This window comes from Corvus brachyrhynchos, unplaced genomic scaffold, assembly GCF_000691975.1.
Source record: "Corvus brachyrhynchos isolate BGI_N302 unplaced genomic scaffold, ASM69197v1 scaffold307, whole genome shotgun sequence".
NCBI classification, from domain to species: Eukaryota; Metazoa; Chordata; class Aves; order Passeriformes; family Corvidae; genus Corvus; species Corvus brachyrhynchos.
Genome location: NW_008239288.1, coordinates 2,306,683 through 2,325,394, shown reverse-complemented (window position 1 = coordinate 2,325,394; position 18,712 = coordinate 2,306,683). Strand labels below are relative to the sequence as shown.

The window sequence follows — 18,712 nt, the reverse complement described above, 5'->3', positions numbered from 1 at the left end:
ATTTTCTTTTTCCCCCAGGACCTTTCAATTTTTTTTTTTTTTTTCTCTCAGTGATTTTCCTTTGCAATGCTCTAGTCTCCCAAAGCATGCTGGGTGCTAAACAATCATTATTGCGTCATGTCGTTGAGCTGCTTTGTGTAACGAGCCAAGGGGGGAGACCAGGGGTGGGAGGGTGGACAGAGAACAAGGAGGAGGAGAAGATAAAATTCAAGCCAGTGCATGAAAATGTCACTAACTGTTTCCTGTATAGTACAAGTAATGATATCAGCATTGCAAAGCTATTGTCTTTCCAAACATCACGTTTGAATTTGGTTGAGCTTCTTTTATAATCAATGTGTTTTCTTTTCAGTGCAATGCATTTTTAGACCCTGGGTATACAGTTTTAGTTGAGAATCTGCCAATGAGATGAGAATAAATGAAATTATCTTTACTAGAAAGCTGCTGTTATACAGTCTATGCAGTCTGACAGTTTATTGTGAAAAAACTGCCTCTTTGAGTCTCTGGAATAATACCTGTAGTAATTTGTCTGCCATGCACTGCTCCATTAATTCCGATCTGTATGTTTTGCTGGGTTTGATTCCAAGTAAAAAGGAAATGTTTATTGGTAATACTGTGTTTTACCTATATTTTCCATGTGTTTTAATGTATTTTTCTGTCTAGCAAAATGAATTTTACACAGCTCTACTTCCGAATGATGCCTTTAAGATGGTAAAATAAAGACATAACACCTCCCAGACAATTCTCCCACTCTTCTGTTTTATGTGGCACTCCAAAAGGGGCTGCATTTTGACGGGATACTCTTAATGAGATTAGTTCTGTAGAATAGTTACCCTTGGATCAGAATCCTTCTCAACACCTTTACAGACATCATCAATGAGATCCCCAAAGTGGCAAAGCAATTCCAAATATTTCGCACTTTGAACATCTGGGTCTTTGCGTCAGTTGAGCTCAGGCTGAGTCCCTTCTTGGAAAGAAGCCATACAACCTCCCGCTCCATGGAGGAGGGACTCAACCCAACAACACACAGAAAAATATGAAGGCAGCACCAGCTGTTGGGGAGAAAATGGCACTGAATGGCATGGAAATATGAAGCCATTGAATGAGGAAGGCAGATGCACCTTGTATGTGTGCTGGAAGCTTCCCCTCAAGCTAGAAAATGGAAGTGCATAATACAGAAAACACCCTGTAGGCAAAAAAACCCCCATTTGCTCACGTTTGCCAATACTCTTCTAGTGAAAAGTTAAATTGGGTTGACTAGTGTTACATGTCAACCCTCAGCCTGAAACAGTCATCCTTGGACACTTTGGCTTCTTGCTCTTTTGCAAACAAAAGTGGGCTTAGGGGAAGATATGTAGTACACAATTGCATTGCAACCCAATTACTACAGATTTTTTTTCCTATTTTATTATTTTCAGTTCTTTAGCATGTGTCATTGACCAAGATGAATTCTCAAAGAGGGCTAAGAAAGAGCAATGGGGATGTTAAGTCCAGATGAACACATCTCTTAGAATAATGCATTCTTTTACTGCTCTTTCCACCTGACTTACTGACCTGGTTAAATCAACTGATTTTTAAAATATAATTGCTGCTCTAAAGTGTTTGCTCTTCCGTTTCTTTTCTATGGAGTTCTTTTTTTTGTTTGTTTAAGCCAATCAAATGCAGCACCAGTCGAAGATACTAATTTGTTATCATAGAGTAAATTTGACGCAGCAATAACAACCCTTTTCTCATATAGAGCCACTTGCTAGATATAATCTCAGTCTTCAGAATGTTTGCTTTCTTGGAAATGATGAAGTGATGAAATATAGAGCAGGCGGTGAAAAAATGAATTATAGATTCATAAATTGCAGAGATATTGTTTTTATACAATTTACTGACATTTAAGCATTCATAAATATGTCAGCTGTAGTGTTGAATGCTGAACTACTGAACTGAAAACTGGAATAACCATATAATATTTCTTCCTTTGATACTCATTTCTGTTTCTTTGGAAATAGACTTGATTCTCTTGTACATCCAGGCAGAAGGCAGTAAGTTCCAGTTGTTCTTAGCCCAGTGTTACCAAACCCCGTATTAGATAGAAAGAGCTTCCTTTTTTTTTTATTAGCAAAACCAGAAAAATCTCTCTCACATCCTCTACCCCCTGGCTCCTTTTTCTTTCTTCTTTTTTTCTTAATGATCTTATTTTTAATATTAGTATAAAAATCACTAGAGAGAGGTAATTGTGTAACAAGCTGACTCCTTCATAATCTTTATTTGATTGCTGGAGTGTTATGTATCTTCTTTCTTCCTCACTGAAACACTGAAAGACATTTTTACAATGAAACACACAGGAAAAGAATTTGATGTGGAATAATAAACCACAAGTGATGATTTTCTAAGATAATTCTAAAGGAACAGTGTTGATGGGAGATCTTTATATGAGATATTATTATTATTGTTGTTATTGTTATTATTATTGTGGTTTATTTCATCATTTCATCTGATGATTGTGAATATTTTTATCACTTGTCCTGGTGTGAGGTTCTTCAGAGAAAAGGTACATGGCTGCTTTTTGTAAATAATTGAGGACAGGAACTTTTCTGAAGATGTTCAGAGTGTTGTGAGAGCAGCCATGGGAAGAGTAGGTGAAGTATAACCCTGCTCTGCATCCCACGCTATACACTCTGGCTAGAGCACTGCTGTGTTTCTTGGACTTGAGTCACTTATCACTCCTGCCATTGTGTTCAGATTGAAGTTAGACAAGAAATTAGTATAACAAAGCATGGCAAGGGAAGTTATTCATTGGATGCTGTGAAGTTGAAAAGCAGTATGAAATGGATTGACAGTTCCAATGACTCACAAAATGCTTGAATTAATTTGAAGAACTGCATCATTGCAGTATATAGTTTTCTTTCTTGATCTGAAAAAAATGAAGACTTGAAAGGTTAAAATATGAAACATTTCTTAGCAGGGAAAAGAAACAGAGAGAAATCAACAGAGACATCTTTCGTAATCACGTCTCATTCTCTCAGTGACTTTGCCCAGGAATGGCCAATTTGAAGTCCTAAGGAAATTCCAGTTTACCTCAAAAGTCCATTGGTCTGTGACCTTCAACTTCTTCCCAAGGGTCCCTCAGCCATGGGTGAGGAGTAGGCTGCAGACCAGACCTCTAGCTCTTTCTACAGCTTCCCTATTTCCTAAGGCATCTTACAGCCTTGCCATACCATGTAACAAGAGGCTGATAGAAGCAATAGAAGAAATGGTGGCAATCAGGAATGGGCTGCCATCGCCAGAACTAGTCCCTTTCGGTCTGCATCCTGCCCTTTGTTCACATCTCAAGGGTGCTTGATACAAAGCGTGCCTGGGAGCGGACCGCAGGTGGGTGAATTGACCGGGAGTCCTTGGTGTGAACAGGGCCGGTGCCTCGCTGATGGTGGGCGCTGAGGTAAATCTGCTGCTCCCAGTCTATTTAGGGGGCACACGCCAGCTGCACCGAGCGTGACGGCACAGCCAGACCGCAGTGGCAGGGCGGTGTTGGCTGTGTGGTCCCTGGCAGCGCAGAGGTTGGACACCTCTCCCTTTGGCGATGCCTCGAAAACAGACTGCAGACAAAGCATCACGTCCATCTCATCAGCTGTGAAGCTTAATTAAAGAGGACTGGTACGCTTTGCTGTCTCTGGCAGCAATTTTGATAGCTGGAAGGAAAAGAGAGCCTGAGGAAAGGTGCTTTATAAAAAGAGCTGGGGAATCAATAATTTCTCCATAGCCTCTTTTCCTAAGAACATGAAAATCTTAGTCCTTGTGGTCCTACACATGCCAGTCACAAAGAGAGGGTGAGCGATGTCATTGTGCCAGTGCCAGTGCCAGTGGCCCTACAGGACATGGCTGAGCTCACAAGGTGAGGGTGACCTGGTGTGATTTAACCCTTCTGTCTTTCCCGATCTGTCCAACCACAGGGCTGCTCTTCGCCAATCGTGGTGAAGTTTGCTGACACCCAAAAGGACAAGGAGCAGCGGCGTTTGCAGCAGCAGTTGGCTCAGCAGATGCAACAGCTCAATACTGCCACTTGGGGAAACCTCACAGGTCTTGGAGGACTCACACCACAATATCTAGCTGTAAGTTCACTTCAGAGGCGGTGGCTGTATTATACTGTAGTTATTTTAGGACCATGGTAAATCAGTTCTAGTAAACTCCCTGCACTGCTAAATTGTCCAGGAAACACAGTGTGTCTTCTTCTGGGTGTGTTTATCATGTGGCCTAAAAATAAATAACAAAGAATAGAATCTGAATAAGCTTTTGAAGATGTGCCCGTGCTGTCAAAGGCAAATATTTAAAGTATCCTTTTGCTGCAAAACAAATCATAGATTCATAGAAAGGCTTGGGTTAGAAGGGACCTTAAAGATCATCTAGTTCCAACCCCTCTGCCATAAATAAAATTTGATTCCATTAGTTTTAATGGGGGGTTTTGAATGTTAGTCTGGTTTTTACAGCTGGAATAAAATTTAAGTTCTTCCTTAGGGGAGGACAGATAGGCAACTGAATACTGTGGGGGCTATATCCATATGGTGCGGCCTCTAAGCTAGAATATTGTGGTTCAATCAGCAAATTTCCACATTTTCATTTGGAAATGGCTTTTGCTTTAATACGTGGTCCTGTCAATGCTAAACATGCATGGTTCATATCCCCTCACACAGAAAGTGAAGGTGGCTGGGAAAAGCCATAAATTTAAAATGGTATTTTCCTTGGTCCATTTGTAAGATGAGAAGCTGGTAGCTGCTGTCCCTGCTGGAAAATCTGAAATCCACAGCCACGTGTCTTAGGCCCTGGATGGCCAAGAGAGGCTCCCCTTCATCGCAGCTGAGAGGGAGCCACTGCCTTTTGTGGCTCTGGAGTTCAGAGGTGTCTGGTTGAGGAGCTTTTGGATAACTTGGGGGTTCCTCATGGTTCCAAGTAAGACAAATAGAACCTCACGAAGTGCAAGGCCAAGTGCAAGGTCCTGACCCTGGATCAGGGCAATCCAAAGCACAAGAGAATGAATCGAGAGCAGCCCTGAGGAGAACTTGGAAGTGTTGGTGGATGAGAAGCTTAACATGACTTGTCAATGTGCACTTCCAGCCCAGAAAGCCAAACATGTCCTGGGCTGCATCCCCAGCACCGTGGGCGGCAGGTCAAGGGAGGAGGTTCTGTCCCTCTGCTCTGCTCTGGTGAGACCCCACCTGCAGTGCTGGATCCAGCTCTGGAGCCTCCAGTACAGGAAAAACATGGACATGTTCGAGTGAATCCAGAGGATGCCACAAAGGTGATCAGAGGGCTGAAGCACCTCCACTATGGAGAGAGAGATGAAAGAGTTGAAGCTGTTCAGCCTGGAAAAGAGAAGCCTCTGGGACCTTAGAGTTTTCCATACCTGAAGGGGGCCTCCGAGAAAGCTAGAGAGGGCCTTTTTACAGGAGCATTTAGTGACAGGACAAGGGATAATTATTTTAAACTGAGAGACGGCAGGTTTAGATTAGATGCTCAGAAGAAATTGTTTCCTATGAGGGTGGTACAGGTCATCCAGAGAAGCTGAGGCTGCTCCATCCCTGGAACTGTTCAAGGCCAAGCTGGATGGGGCTTTGAGCAACCTGGTCTAGTGGAAGGTGTCCTTGCTGTGACCTGGGAGTTGGAAGTGGATGATCCTTAAGATCTCTTCCAACCCAAACCGTTCTAGGAGTCTATGAAATACATGTGCCCATATATATGTATTGTGTATGTATAAATAACATCATTTGCGTGCATACAATGCTTTGGTATAGTGATATAAACAGCAATTTACCCAGCAATTAAAAATATATGTTAGTACTGAGGTAGGCTAATTAATACTGAGATAGGCTAAATTGCTATATATATAAATACCAGTCTAATGAATATCTGTGTGCTTGATTCATAAAGATAATAAAGAAAAAACTGAATTCACAGGGGTGGGGAGGAATGGACCATGATTGACAGAGATGAGTTATGGTAACTACTAGACTACAGAGGGTTGTAATTAGTCACACTATGTTGGTTTAAATAGATTTAACACCTGGTTGTTAAAAAGAATAAATTGATTAATTGTTTTAAAGCAGCCATGTTATTGAGTTTCCCTTGTGTCTCTGTGTTTCTTAATAGAGATTAGACATTAATATGGATTTACAGCATTGACTCTAGGGATGTTCATTCCAACAGCAGACAGAAGCAAGAGACTATATAAATGTAAAGGAAAGCAGAAATATTCCAAATGTGAAATGATAGCTCATTTTAGTTTTATCTTCATTTGTTACATTACTGTTAGATAGATTGCTGTGTTGTGTTGTTCATTTGCAGCTTCTGCAGCAAGCAACTTCCTCCAGTAACTTGGGTGCCTTCAGCGGCATTCAGCAAATGGCCGGTGAGTTAAAAGCCCTTTCATTTTGCTCCAGCTATGTCTTGTATTCTTAAGCTATTGAATTCTGTACCTCTAATAATCGCATTGTCAGGGGGTGGGGGGCATGTTGCGTATTAAATGTGGCAGATGTATTGGCAGGGAACAGCTCACGGTTCAGCGTCAATAGAAACACTTTCACCCCTCTTTCAGAACTGAAATTAAACCCAGTGCTCCCAGGTTGTGCAAACAGTTTGTCTTGCATTAGTCACCTGCCATTTGGCCAAAGTAACCAATTGTAAATTGCAGGAGAGCTCTTAGTCCCTGCAGCCGTATCCTGCCCTATGAAAAGTGTCAGGAAAGCAACAGCAGGATTACATTCTAATTTCCAGTGAGATTTCTGTGTCCTGAAAAATCAAATTAATGGCAGCCCTCAAACATTTTAATAATATGTGGTGAGGAAAAATGTTCTGACCTTTTTAATGAAACCCAAGATTACAGGCCTACCTTCAGTATGAATTTTCAGGCTCCTTTTATAATCACGGAAAATTAACTGGGTGCCTTTTTGACTTTGGAACCCTAGTTGGCAAAATTGCACAACAGAGATTTTATGTAAAAGTATAATCTTTAGTCTGGAGGAAAAAAAGAAAGAAAGAAAAGGGGGAAAGAGAATCAAAGTGTGAGCGGATTTGAAAGCCAGCTAGTTGGAGGGTTTCTTAGTAATGAGCTGTGTGCCAGTAGTAACTGATGTGTAGTGATTAGCAAAAGGTCATTCCCACTGTGTGACCTACCATGCTGATATCCTAACTTAACATGATGCTAGAGAAGGCAGCATGTGCAGTAAATCAGAGCACAGATGCACATTATGCCTGCCGTGAGGAACTGTTAAAAAGCGTTTTTTTTTTCTTTTTACAGGAAAAAAAAAAGAAAGAATCACAAAACCCCTAAATTGCTACATTAGTTTATTTTAATCATGAGCCCACTGAATCAATGAAATACAACATTACGCTTGCTTCATCATCACAAAACAAGGGCTAAAATATTCAGAAGTCTTTATGAGCACCATTTCTCATTCTTTTTTTAATCTTGGTCTTTTGCTGCTTCTGGTTCTGCTTTGAATAAAGCCTGAAACACTTTAACAAGTATATATATACCACACTGTATAGCTATACCCCACAGGTATTCTTTGCTCAATCATTATATTATGCCATTATTGCAGTGACATCAGAGAATAATGTGAACCTACTGTCTGACAATATAAATTGGCCTACAGATGACAATATCTCTGAATTATTCTCTCTTCTTCCTTCCTGCTGGCAGTGCTTGCTGGTTCTATTATGTTACACTTGCAATCTAGCATTTTTTTCATCAAAATAATGTATCTTAATATGATAAACAGAACAGAGTAGTTCAGCACAGTTTTATACTTGGCAGTTTTGGAAGTGGTTTTGAGCTCAAAGATTGTGTTTTAATGTTTTGATATTTGGTTAGGTCTACAAAATGAAAGAATTGGGACACTGAGGAAAAATAATGTGGTATTCATCGCCTTATGTGCACCTTAGACGTTTTTGTTGCCTATTTCTCGCTGTTAGTGTAGTTTCAGCTTTGTCTTCAATAACTCTGTTGAAAGTAAGGATTTTAGTCAAGTATTTCCAGGATGGGCTTTCAATCCAGGATGTGATTTATTCTCTGAAAATCATAGGGTCTTGAGACAAAAAGAAAGTCATCTCAAGAAATCATAGCGGCACATCATTGTTACTTAAGGGACATACTTTTTCAACTGCAAATTTGATTGCTAATGCACTCATCTGTGGGATAATTTGATGACTGACTGTCTCTCTTGGAAAAAAATGTATTTTATATCTCACATTCATGTTATCAAAACAGCTTGAAGTTTACATCTTTCCCCAAAACATGTGACTCTTAAATCTTTATGTTCAAGGTAAAATTAGTGATACTAAATTGTTCTCCAAGCTGCATCTCTACATGAAAGTGCCAAAGACTAAGCACTATTTCATTGTTAGAACTGAGAGTTCACATCCTCTCCTTGGAAATCAGGCAGTACTATGTCATGCAGTGCATCTGATATTAACAATTTGTATATTATGTTTTATGGAAGGAATAGAAAGTATTCCTGTGTCTGCAGCAAGAGCTTGCATTACCAGCTGAAGCTATCTTTGAACATTTATAAAGGCCTAAAGTTTTTTGACTTAAGCTGTACAGGTTCATTTCACAAAAAAGAATCTAATATGTAATTCCATGTTGCATATCGTTTGCCTACTAATATAACATTTCAAAGTGAGGAATAAAATCCAGACACAATTGAGTGAGGTGCTAAAGAAGGTCCGTCATTGCAGCTTTCAAGTTCTTTGAACTTCGTGTTTGAGGGGTGCAACTTTTATCCTTGAAGTCGATGGGTGTGCTTACCATGTAATTCAGACACTAAAAGTTTCATCAAAAGCCGCACGAGCCATTGAAATTCCACCCTTACTTCCATGTCAGGGCTCTATCGCCTCTTTTGTGCTTAAATCTTGATGAAGTCACGGTTTGCTACATTAGGACTTCTGATACAGCCACCCCCTTGAACAAAATTAGGGCCCTTTGGATCTGCAAGTGTTTATTTGTACTGCTAAAGCTTGTGTTGTCTCTGTACAGAACAGAAGAGGCACAGCACACATCCCGCTGCACATGTGAAGAGTTATTTCCTATGCTCAGTGATATTATTTCTTAAATCAAAGCAATTTTCTTTGCTAGCAGAGCAAAGACACTGCTCTTCAGTGTGGAGTTTTAAATTCCCTTTCCCTAATGCCATGCCTCAGTCTGGCTAAAGTAGTTCTTATGTTGCAAAAGCAGTGGCTCTTGGATTTTGGTGAAAGGAGTGGGATTTTTAGGCGTTTGTGATTGAAAAATATTGTAGTTTCTTCGTTTGTGTGTTTGTTTTTTGTAAGCTGGGAATACAGTCCAAAGAAAAACGGGAATTTTTCTCAAGAACTCTCTAACATACAGACGTTAAACACACAACACCAGGTCTAAAAGTGAACACTGTTCTTGCTGTAGCAGCCCACTGGCCCTGCTATATATTCAGCATTGTGTGAAGTCCAAGCAAATCATGAAACTGGTTTAATGAAAATTTGAGATCCTAAAATTTGGGAGACAAAAAGCTGTAGCTTGCCATTTAGCTTTCCAAGATTTAAGGTTCCATGCTTAATTCTCCAGTTCAGTTTTATCTCATTTCTATTGAAAAATGAGATTTTCATGAAATCATTCTACTTCATGAGTCAAGCCAAAGAAAACAATGTAATATGTTGAGACTGGTAATAAAGCTGGGAGAGCTGGCAGTGGTGCCTTTGGTATTACAGTAATCCCCTGGTCTTGATTACAGGCACTAATTCTACCTTGCCAAAGTCTGCTTCATTGTCCTGTGTAAAACATGCAAGGACATGCCATCCTTATGGGTATATTTCATAGTGAGCACTTCCTCACTTTTCCTCCCCTCCTCTGATACCTGCTAATGCTAATTTAAAGGCAATGTTTCCTCTCACATGCCTCTCACGAGCCTCAGTGTCCAGCCTGCACTTTGTCTTTGGGGAAGGCCAATAATGTAGATGAATTACATTATGTTATTTGGTTGTCTTACTGTAAAAGACAATGCAAGCTACATTAAACACTAGCAACCTTTCAAGCAAACAAAATTTCCTTCTTCAAATATATACAAATTGCTTGGGAAGCTTAGTTCAAAGGAGATTGATGTTGCTTGAATGTTTGCATTGAATTTGGCTGGTGCTGGAGCAGGTCCTAAAGGCTGCAGTTATTTGAGCCAACCTGCCTGTTTAAGAGCTCAGGCATTACTACACAGATGGTGTAAACAGGAGATTTACTATTGCTAGGATGATTGTAGAAAATACTTCAATGTTTTCAATATTTAAACAATATACGGTCAAGGAAGATTTTCTATTGTCCATTAATGTCAAATGTTTTGGCAGGAACAAATATTGGTTCATACAACAATGTTTCCATATGTGTAACCATTCAAGACATAAAAAAATGTACAGTACTTATAAAAGACACAAAGGGTTTCTCTTAATTTCATTGAATAGACAGTGTACCTTGCTTTCTGAAGTTAAACAGGAGGAGAAGCCATGGGTCTGGCTTTTCTTCTTTGTCTTTCAGATCCCTAAGCCCTCTGCAGCTGGGACTTTTAATATTTTTCCAATGTATATATTTTTTGCAGTCCTGTCCAAGTTCTCTCACAGTTTGGTTGTGTTTGGGGTTGAACTTCTGGCCTTTTCTGAGCCCTGTTCAATCCATTCCACCCTTCTTCGGCTACCCAAGCCATATTTCCTCCTGTTGCAGAGTCTGTAGGAGCAGATGGATGAGAGAAAGTCTGTGAGGTTCTGCTTTCTGAATATTTTCGTCTAATTGTTGGATTGGCTCGTTGGATCTGGAGGGACCAGTTGGAAGCCGGGACCATCTGCACAAAAGCTCTATACTTTTGCATTGGCCAAAGGATCCTTTATATCCTCTGACTCTTGGATGGCTTCATTCCAGCAAAGCCATACAGAAGGAGGATTTCTCCTGCTATGACCTCTTTAGGGATATCATATTAAAAGTAAAGGTCACTGAGAAACTGTTTCCAGCTCAAGGGAGATAGCTGTTTCTTAAAGATAACTACTAGTTTTGAAAATGCTGACCTCAGGGACCAAAAACATTCAGCTTTTGTAACACTAATTCCATTGAAAGTCCTAGTTATTTTAACACACAAAATTAGTTTTTTTTCTTCTTCTTTTAACTAATAAATTAAACAACTCTAGCATTTTTGGAGAGACAGAGTTTGCAGCAAGTGAGCCTGTTCACAATCCACACGTTGCTCCTTCTCAGAGAAGGAGAGGCACCTTGAGAGGAAAAAGCAGTGCTAAGCAGCTGGGGAGACGTGCTTATTCAGGTGGTAAAAGTGCATGACATGGATGTTTGGCCAAGTCAGGGCACAAGATCTGTAGTTCTGTGTGGGCTTTCCATAACCAGTAAATGGAGGGCGAGGGGGCTTTTTTTTGCCTTGGCCCCTGTGTGGATGGAATTCATCCAACTGAACCCCAGCAGTTTGGAAAGCAGGCATCCCATCTCCCTGCAATGTCAGTGAAGAGGGAGTCACTCCCAGGTAACGATGCATCCTGCCAAGGCTGAGGTTAATCTATTTTATGGATATTAGGAAAATATTATGTATATTAGGAAGAAGTCCTTCCCTGTGAGGTTGGTGAGGCCCTGACCCAGAGAGCTGTGAATGCTCCATCCCTGGAAATGTTCAAGGCCAGGTTGGACAGGGCTTGGAGCAACCTGGACTAATGGAAAGTGTCCCTGCCCATAGCAGGGGGGTTGGAACTAGATGGTCTTTATGGTCCTTTCCAACTCAAATGTTCTATGAGTCAATGGTTCTATGATTCTCTTTTAGGATCAGATGATTTCGTTATCCCCTCTCTCTTCTTTGACTATAGCAAGAGCCTGAGTGAGTAACTTTTTTTTGGACGAAGTTTGATCAGATGAATCCTTCCAACTAGGACTGAAGAAGTTTCCATTAACAAAAGCATCCTTCTTGCCAGGATGTGTTTAGAGCATGTATAACCTGAAAATGGGCTGAAATCCTACATAAGTCAAAACATGACTTGAGGGGGATTGGAATTAGGTGATCTTTAAGGTCCCTTCCAACTCAAACCATTCTATGATTCTGTGAACCTCTGGTCAGATTTAAGCACATACTCTTAAAAAACAGAGCAGAATCAACTGTGGACTTAAAAGTTGTTTTAAGGGCTTTGCTCAATCAAACAGTAACTGGTCAGGGTACCTCAAGCACCATTCAGCTAAGCAGCTTTCTAAAAGTATACACAGAATATGTATGGATTGATGGAGGTAGCACTTAGCTCTCCTGTCTATTTTAATTCTTAGAATATTGCTGGAATAGCCTCACCCTCCACACCTTTCCACACATTTTACCATCAGCATCCAAAATGGCTGATGTCAGTGTTAGCAAATAGTTGCTTTTTAGCCTGGGGATGATAAATTTTACCTTCATCCACATTTTTTAAGCTGCAGCCAGGATTTAATTCAGATGGAATAAATCATAATAATTGAGAAGGATAAAATTTCCAAAGCAAAGGAAGTCAAGTCAGTGGGAACTGCTTATGAGCTATCAGATTTGGCTCTGATAATCACCACTGACTTTGAAACTCTCCATGCATACGGTGCCTCTAAATGTAGCTGGTGCCTTCCTTTTTTAGGAATTTGTTCAGTGAGCAAATCTCAGCTATTTCCTAATATGATTATATTATGGTTTTAGAAACCCAAGAGCTGATGAGGCCTAAGAAGTCTTCAGGAACGGCTTGTGACTCCGTTCCCTCCTCTACAAATATCCAATAATTCCAAATTTACAGTTATCACAGGAGAAAAGCTGAAGTGACTGAAACGAGGCAAATTACTTCATTGTATGAAAGTTTGTGTCAGAGGCAGCACAAGAAGTTGTAAAATGTAAATCTCGTGCTCTCAAATTTCCCCGTGTTTTCACAGAACTGCATCTGTGACTGTGCAGCACTACAAAAATTTCCTGTGAATGTGCTAATAGGCCTTATGAGAATGTTCTATCACCATCCATCTGTCACTTTTTAACAGGCCTGATTGGCAAGCACTTGTAACAACTGACATCTGTTCTCGCTTATTGATATGTAGATTTATGGTAATTGCTGTGAACAATAAGACACAAAATTACCTAAGGTGAACATTAAATTAAATTTTCATGCCCCTATCCTTATAAATAATTTTTTTTTAAATCTTAAGTTTCAAGCAAGGCATACTGTGCATCTGTTTTGTACATAATTTAATTGTTTTTTTAATCTGCCAAATAACAAAATGAAAGTTGAATTTCCTTGCGATCTTGAATATTTGCCAAGCTGATAGCACATTGGTAAATACATGTTATTAAAAATGGAATCAAACTGTATTGTGATTCTGAAGTTTTTAATCATTTCCCTTTAATTCCCAACATTGTCTCCCTACAGGAAGATTTTCATTTTTCATGTGCAGCTCTGCCTATGAGGCTGTTCCTCAGCGTTAAGCAATTTGCATTTTTCTTCAGAGAGAGGTGCATTTGCTGAGTGAGCAGCACTTTCAAATAAAATCCATCTATTCATTTGCCGTCCAGCTCTGTTGCGGGATTTGGGAGTTTTGAAAAAACTGTAGGATGTGAAATGTGTGAAGAGAGTGTGTGAAAGGGGAGAGAATGAGAGGGCAGATTCATCCCACAGAACTGCAGAACTGTACCTCAGCTGAGGTTCAATTGAACCAAAAATCCCCATTTGAAAGCAAAGTACTTTTGGGGTCTGGACTTCAGAGCATTTGGTTTCCTTCCTCCAAGTTTGTCCAAGCGAGTGGGATGTTGACACTCCTGACAAATTGATGGGAGAAACCATCTTCTGGGAAGAGCAGAAATGGTAAAATGCCTGGGGAACATGAAACAGTGATTACAGGACTTATTTTTCAGATATTTGAGCAGACAGAGGATCCTAAAGAGGATGCATATTAAGTGATAAAACTGTTGACAAAATGGGCTCTAGAGCATGCTGGGTGACAGTGTGTCCCATGAGCTCTTGCTGACAGTCACATTTGAGTGCTCAATTCAGTGGGGGTCTTTGCTGTCCTTCTCTTACTCAAGTGTGACAACAGTCAGCAGTTTTTTGTCCTGCAGAGACCCAAGCTGACACCCTGTAAAATCTGCAGGCTGTTTTGTGGCCAGTGTCTTACAGTCACCTCTACCGTAAAACAAACTGAATGGGGAGACAACTTCATCACCACCAAGTTCTTGTTCGTTCATCTTCTTTGGGCATTGAAACTCATTTGCCAAATTGATGGGTTCCTCCTGTGCTTATATAGAAAATGTCCCACTATTAAAAAAAAAAAAGTTTTTGTGGGATGAGGCAATGATGGTATTTGTTTTGCATCCACAGAGGTGCAAGGGCGATTCATAAGTACAGAGAGCAGTTGTTTGCTCTGCTGCCTGTTGACCTTGTCTGGCCTAGGCTCTCCTCTAGAACCCTTCTGTATTCACCACAAGTATTTAATCCTACCATGTATTCCATTTAAAAGTCCAAAGAAACCTCCACACAGAGGAAATATAAGCTGGTTATGACTGATCCTTTTGATGAGTAACTAAAGAGTGGGTGATAGAAAGCCAATCCTCTGGAGGAGAGCAACCCACTGCTTTCCCAAGTCCTTGTTACAGACGGCATGAAATACAGCCTCAGTGAAGACCAGCAATATTTTCTGGGTATTCTTTGCTGAATTGCTTATGCTCCTTATGAAACACAAAGGTAAATGATAATTGAGGACCAATATCAGGCCAGGATGAAAATTAATTCCCTATTTCAGTTTGAGAACTACTGACTGCTTTGTTCTCAAAGAGTTGGGTCCCAGCTTAAGTCTTCTTCATCCCCAAAATCTTGAAATACACTCAAGGCAAACAATTAAGTCAGATGAGTAGTTTAAAAAAATAAAACAATGTTGTTTGCATACCTGAATTTCTACCTGAACTGTGTCTTGCAAAATAGTTTGGATTGGTAGTGTTTGAGAAAACCCTTATCCCTTAAGATGGTCTTTAGCCTCCAAAAGAAACCTTAAAGAGCTTTCTTGGTCACGTAATTTCTCCAAGTGTGTTGTTCTGGCTCCAGGCTATGAATTGGTGTATCTTGGATCAACTAAAATCTTAATACCCACCACTGTAATTGCGTCACATTTTCAAAAACGCCAGCATCTGAACTGAATCTGGGCATTGACCAAGACATCAACATCAGAACCTCAGTCAGATTCGGTGCTCACCTGAGGCCTGACCTGCCTGTTGGAACATGCCGTGTTTAAATTTGGGGCTTTTTTCACAAATAGATGCTTATATCAAGGTTCATTTCACAGTGCCTAATGCTGTGACAGTATGAATTCCTCTTTATGGAGATTGTTGATTGTACTAACCCGAGTCTGCAATACATGTGTTTGAAAGTAATATCACTCTCCATTGCTGAAGGAGTTCTGAATTCCAAGAAAATACCATCTCATTCATTGCAATTTTTTTCTTCTTAAACATACTTACCAAGTATTTTATTTAAACTCTCTTGTTTTCATTTTCTCTAAGTTGTTGTTAAGCTCCCCTGTTTGAGATACAAAGTGTGCAGGGAGAAGTAATATCTCTTGTTAGCAAACTAACATTCAGAGAAAATCAGACAAGTTTCTAGGCATTCAAGCTCTTCTTGAGTATTCCCCAACACTCATGCAGTCTTCCCAGCTCTATCATTAAGTCTAGAAAAGGTATTGCTCTTCCTACCTAACCTTTTGTGAGTGTACTTGTACTTTCAGGACTACAAGAACATAATAAAACTCTTTTAGTCTTTTGCATTTTTGCACTTTTTCAACTCTATTGAGGGCTCAAGCCCTCACAGAGCTCCTTCATATGTCCAAACCTGAAGTATGATCTCTCACTGCCTTCCAAACCATGTTTCTCACGTCCTTGTGTAAATGCCCAGTCTGAACATCACTCCTGGGGATAGCTGGTCTTACTCAGGAGATCCTGAGAAGGATCCAGTCTGGTTAATGCTAGCACCCATCTTATATCTGCACTTTAGCTGTTACTGCACTATTTCACCTTAGAGTCAGTTCCCAAGTACTTTATCTAGTCCAAGGTAAAAGGAATGTTCTTTTGAATTCCTCTGGAGAGACCAAGTTCTGTCCCTCTGATTTAAGCAAATCTATGCCATTGGCTGTTCCTTAATCATCTTTTTTTCACTTCACAAAAGCCTCTTTATTGTTTGTCCTTTTTTGCTTGCCATCTAAATTAAACCTTTGCTATTTGAATGCCTCCATTTCTTTAAGGCTCTCACTAAAATGACAGTGTATCTCCCCCACATCTTGTAAAATAATGAAGTGACAGATGACTCAGTAGACTTGATATCATAGTCCAGAGCTACAGCCTGAAAATCCCTATCTCAATGATGGCTCTGTGGTCAGGCTGATACTAATTTGATGTACTTAGTTCATACATGTTTTTAGAAATTAACCATCAAAAGGAAATTGAGCACAATTACTGGCTACTGCACAGTGTAACCTTAGTAGTTATATTCAGAGGAGACATGGGAAACAAATTTTATTCATCCCAATTATATGACCCTGTCCTGAATGTGTTTTAAATGCTAGCTATCTTCTTTACATCCCCCATTGTGTCAGGAAATAATATTGTGCCTGGGCTTCACACAGAGTTTAAATGACTTTTAATTCTACTCTTCCCTTAGAAGAGGCACAAACCAGGTTTAATTTTCCTGAAGTATAGGCTGGTGTCTTTGGTAAATTCTCTCAACTCCAAGGTAGAGAGATGAGAGATACTCTTCAGGAACTGTAAGAGGTGGTTCCAGATTACAGATGTCTTGGGAGTGAAAAGAATTGAGTTTATTGGCAAGGTACACCCCAAGCTCCATGATCATTGATAACAGCACTTTTTGATGATTATGATTATGATGATGATGATTACCTGTCTTAATTAATCCTATTGCTTCTCCGCATAGGCATGAACGCTTTACAGTTACAGAACTTGGCAACTTTAGCAGCCGCAGCAGCTGCCGCCCAGACCTCAGCTACCACCACCAATGCAAACCCTCTCTCCACAACGACTGGTGCTCTGGGAGCCCTCACAAGTCCCGGTAAGAGCAGAGTGCCTGCTTCCAACTCACAAACATGGGAGTCAAGGGGAAGATGGTTGTTAAAATGCTGATTCCATGTTATGTCTTACGTTCCGTGCTCATGTAAATCGTGAAGAACCTTTAAAAGCTGAATACATTTTTGTTGGTGTTATTTTTAAGCAAATAACTGCTTTTTTAAGTGGTCCAATGTGGACATGTTCACCATTCCAGATTCATTTCAGGGGCCATTAAAGCCTAACAGACCCATCTTACAGAACTCTGCATGAAAATTACACTTGCATGGGAAACTGAAGATAAAATTAACTTTTCACAAAAAATTCAGAACATGACCAAATTCTTCCCATCCAAAGGAAAATCAGCTGAGGTGGTTCTTTTTAATCCCCAAGATACTGACGCTTGGTTCCCAGCACATGCACGTATTGCCTTTACCCTTCATGAATTTTTGTAAAGTCCTTTTTATTTTTTCCTTCTCTTCCTGGATCTCAGTTGAGCTTTCTTCTGGTCCTGAGTACACAGTTACAGAAGTGATATCAGATGCACAAGGAATACACAGCCAGATTCTGGCTTCATTACACTAAACAGAAGCCAGATTTATGGGGGGAAAAGGGACAGGATAAGAGGTGGAGGTACCTCCATCACCACCATGTGGACTTCCAGCCATGCATGTCTGATGTCTGCAAAACCTTAGAGACAAACTGGGGCAAATTCAGACTTAGGTAACACTTCAGGATCACCAGAATCCACAGAGAGAAATATTGATTCAGTGTAGTTACTCTGGGTTTACAGTGATGTAGCTGAGTAGTGAATCCGGCCACTTATTGTTACATAAAGGCTGTAGGGTGTAATTATTTGCATCATAAAGTGTGTTTATTGCTGTTCTAAAAAACATTCATATTATTTTTAGACACCACTAAAGAACATTTGTGTTTAATCTTGTTTAAGTGTGTATTTATCCCCCATGAAAAAGTAATTCATGGCAAATGGTTTGAGCTCATCAGTAAGGAAAACAGTCTTCACTGCACAGTAGAACTGGGACCGTGTGGTGCTGGGTGTTAGCGCTGTCCAGGGCTCCCATTATATTACAGTTTTATTGTTTGTTTGAGACAGAGGTTAAATGGAAAGAAGCTTGGCTAATACTAAGTTTGCGCAGAATTTCCTGGTTTGTGGCATGAGCCTCATCTCTACCTAAAAATAATGTTCATTAGCAACATCTCTGAGAAGCAGATTGGGTGAAAATAATTTTGACTTGCTGATGTATTTCTTTCAAACTTGAGCAATCTCTTCCCTCTGTCCTGGTGCTGGGACTTAACACTTTGCAAAAGGCTATTCCCAGTGTCAGTGTTTCCATGTTACACCTGTCTAAATGCCACCCATCTATAGAAGCAGAAATGTTGCATTTCATGCATGCTCTGTGATATCTCTGCAGTTTAGCTGATAAATGTTTGAGCAGCCTTGTTCTTCCAAGACACACAAAACATATCTTGACCCATACTGACAAGATTTCTCAGGGCAACTCAGTGCACTGCACTGTGGTGCAGGGGGGCTGGAAATTAACTCCCTTTTTTCTTTGCTGCTCTGCTGCAAAGTGGCACCAGAATGTTCCTGTCACGCACTTTGTTTTGCCATGTACACA

The 18,712-nt window shown here is 40.2% G+C and overlaps 1 protein-coding gene across 16 annotated transcripts in view; it reads left to right on the top strand.

The window, feature by feature from the left end:
* The window catches only part of CELF2 (CUGBP, Elav-like family member 2), a 549,582-nt gene that overhangs the window by 490,527 nt on the left and 40,343 nt on the right, over window positions 1-18,712 (top strand). For all 16 annotated transcript variants that reach the window (XM_017740369.1, XM_017740364.1, XM_017740366.1 and 13 more), the window contains 3 exons: window positions 3,939-4,097; window positions 6,325-6,388; window positions 16,945-17,079. In XM_017740369.1, the coding sequence (XP_017595858.1) occupies window positions 3,939-4,097; window positions 6,325-6,388; window positions 16,945-17,079 (358 nt within the window). The remainder of the gene's footprint in view (window positions 1-3,938; window positions 4,098-6,324; window positions 6,389-16,944; window positions 17,080-18,712) is intronic.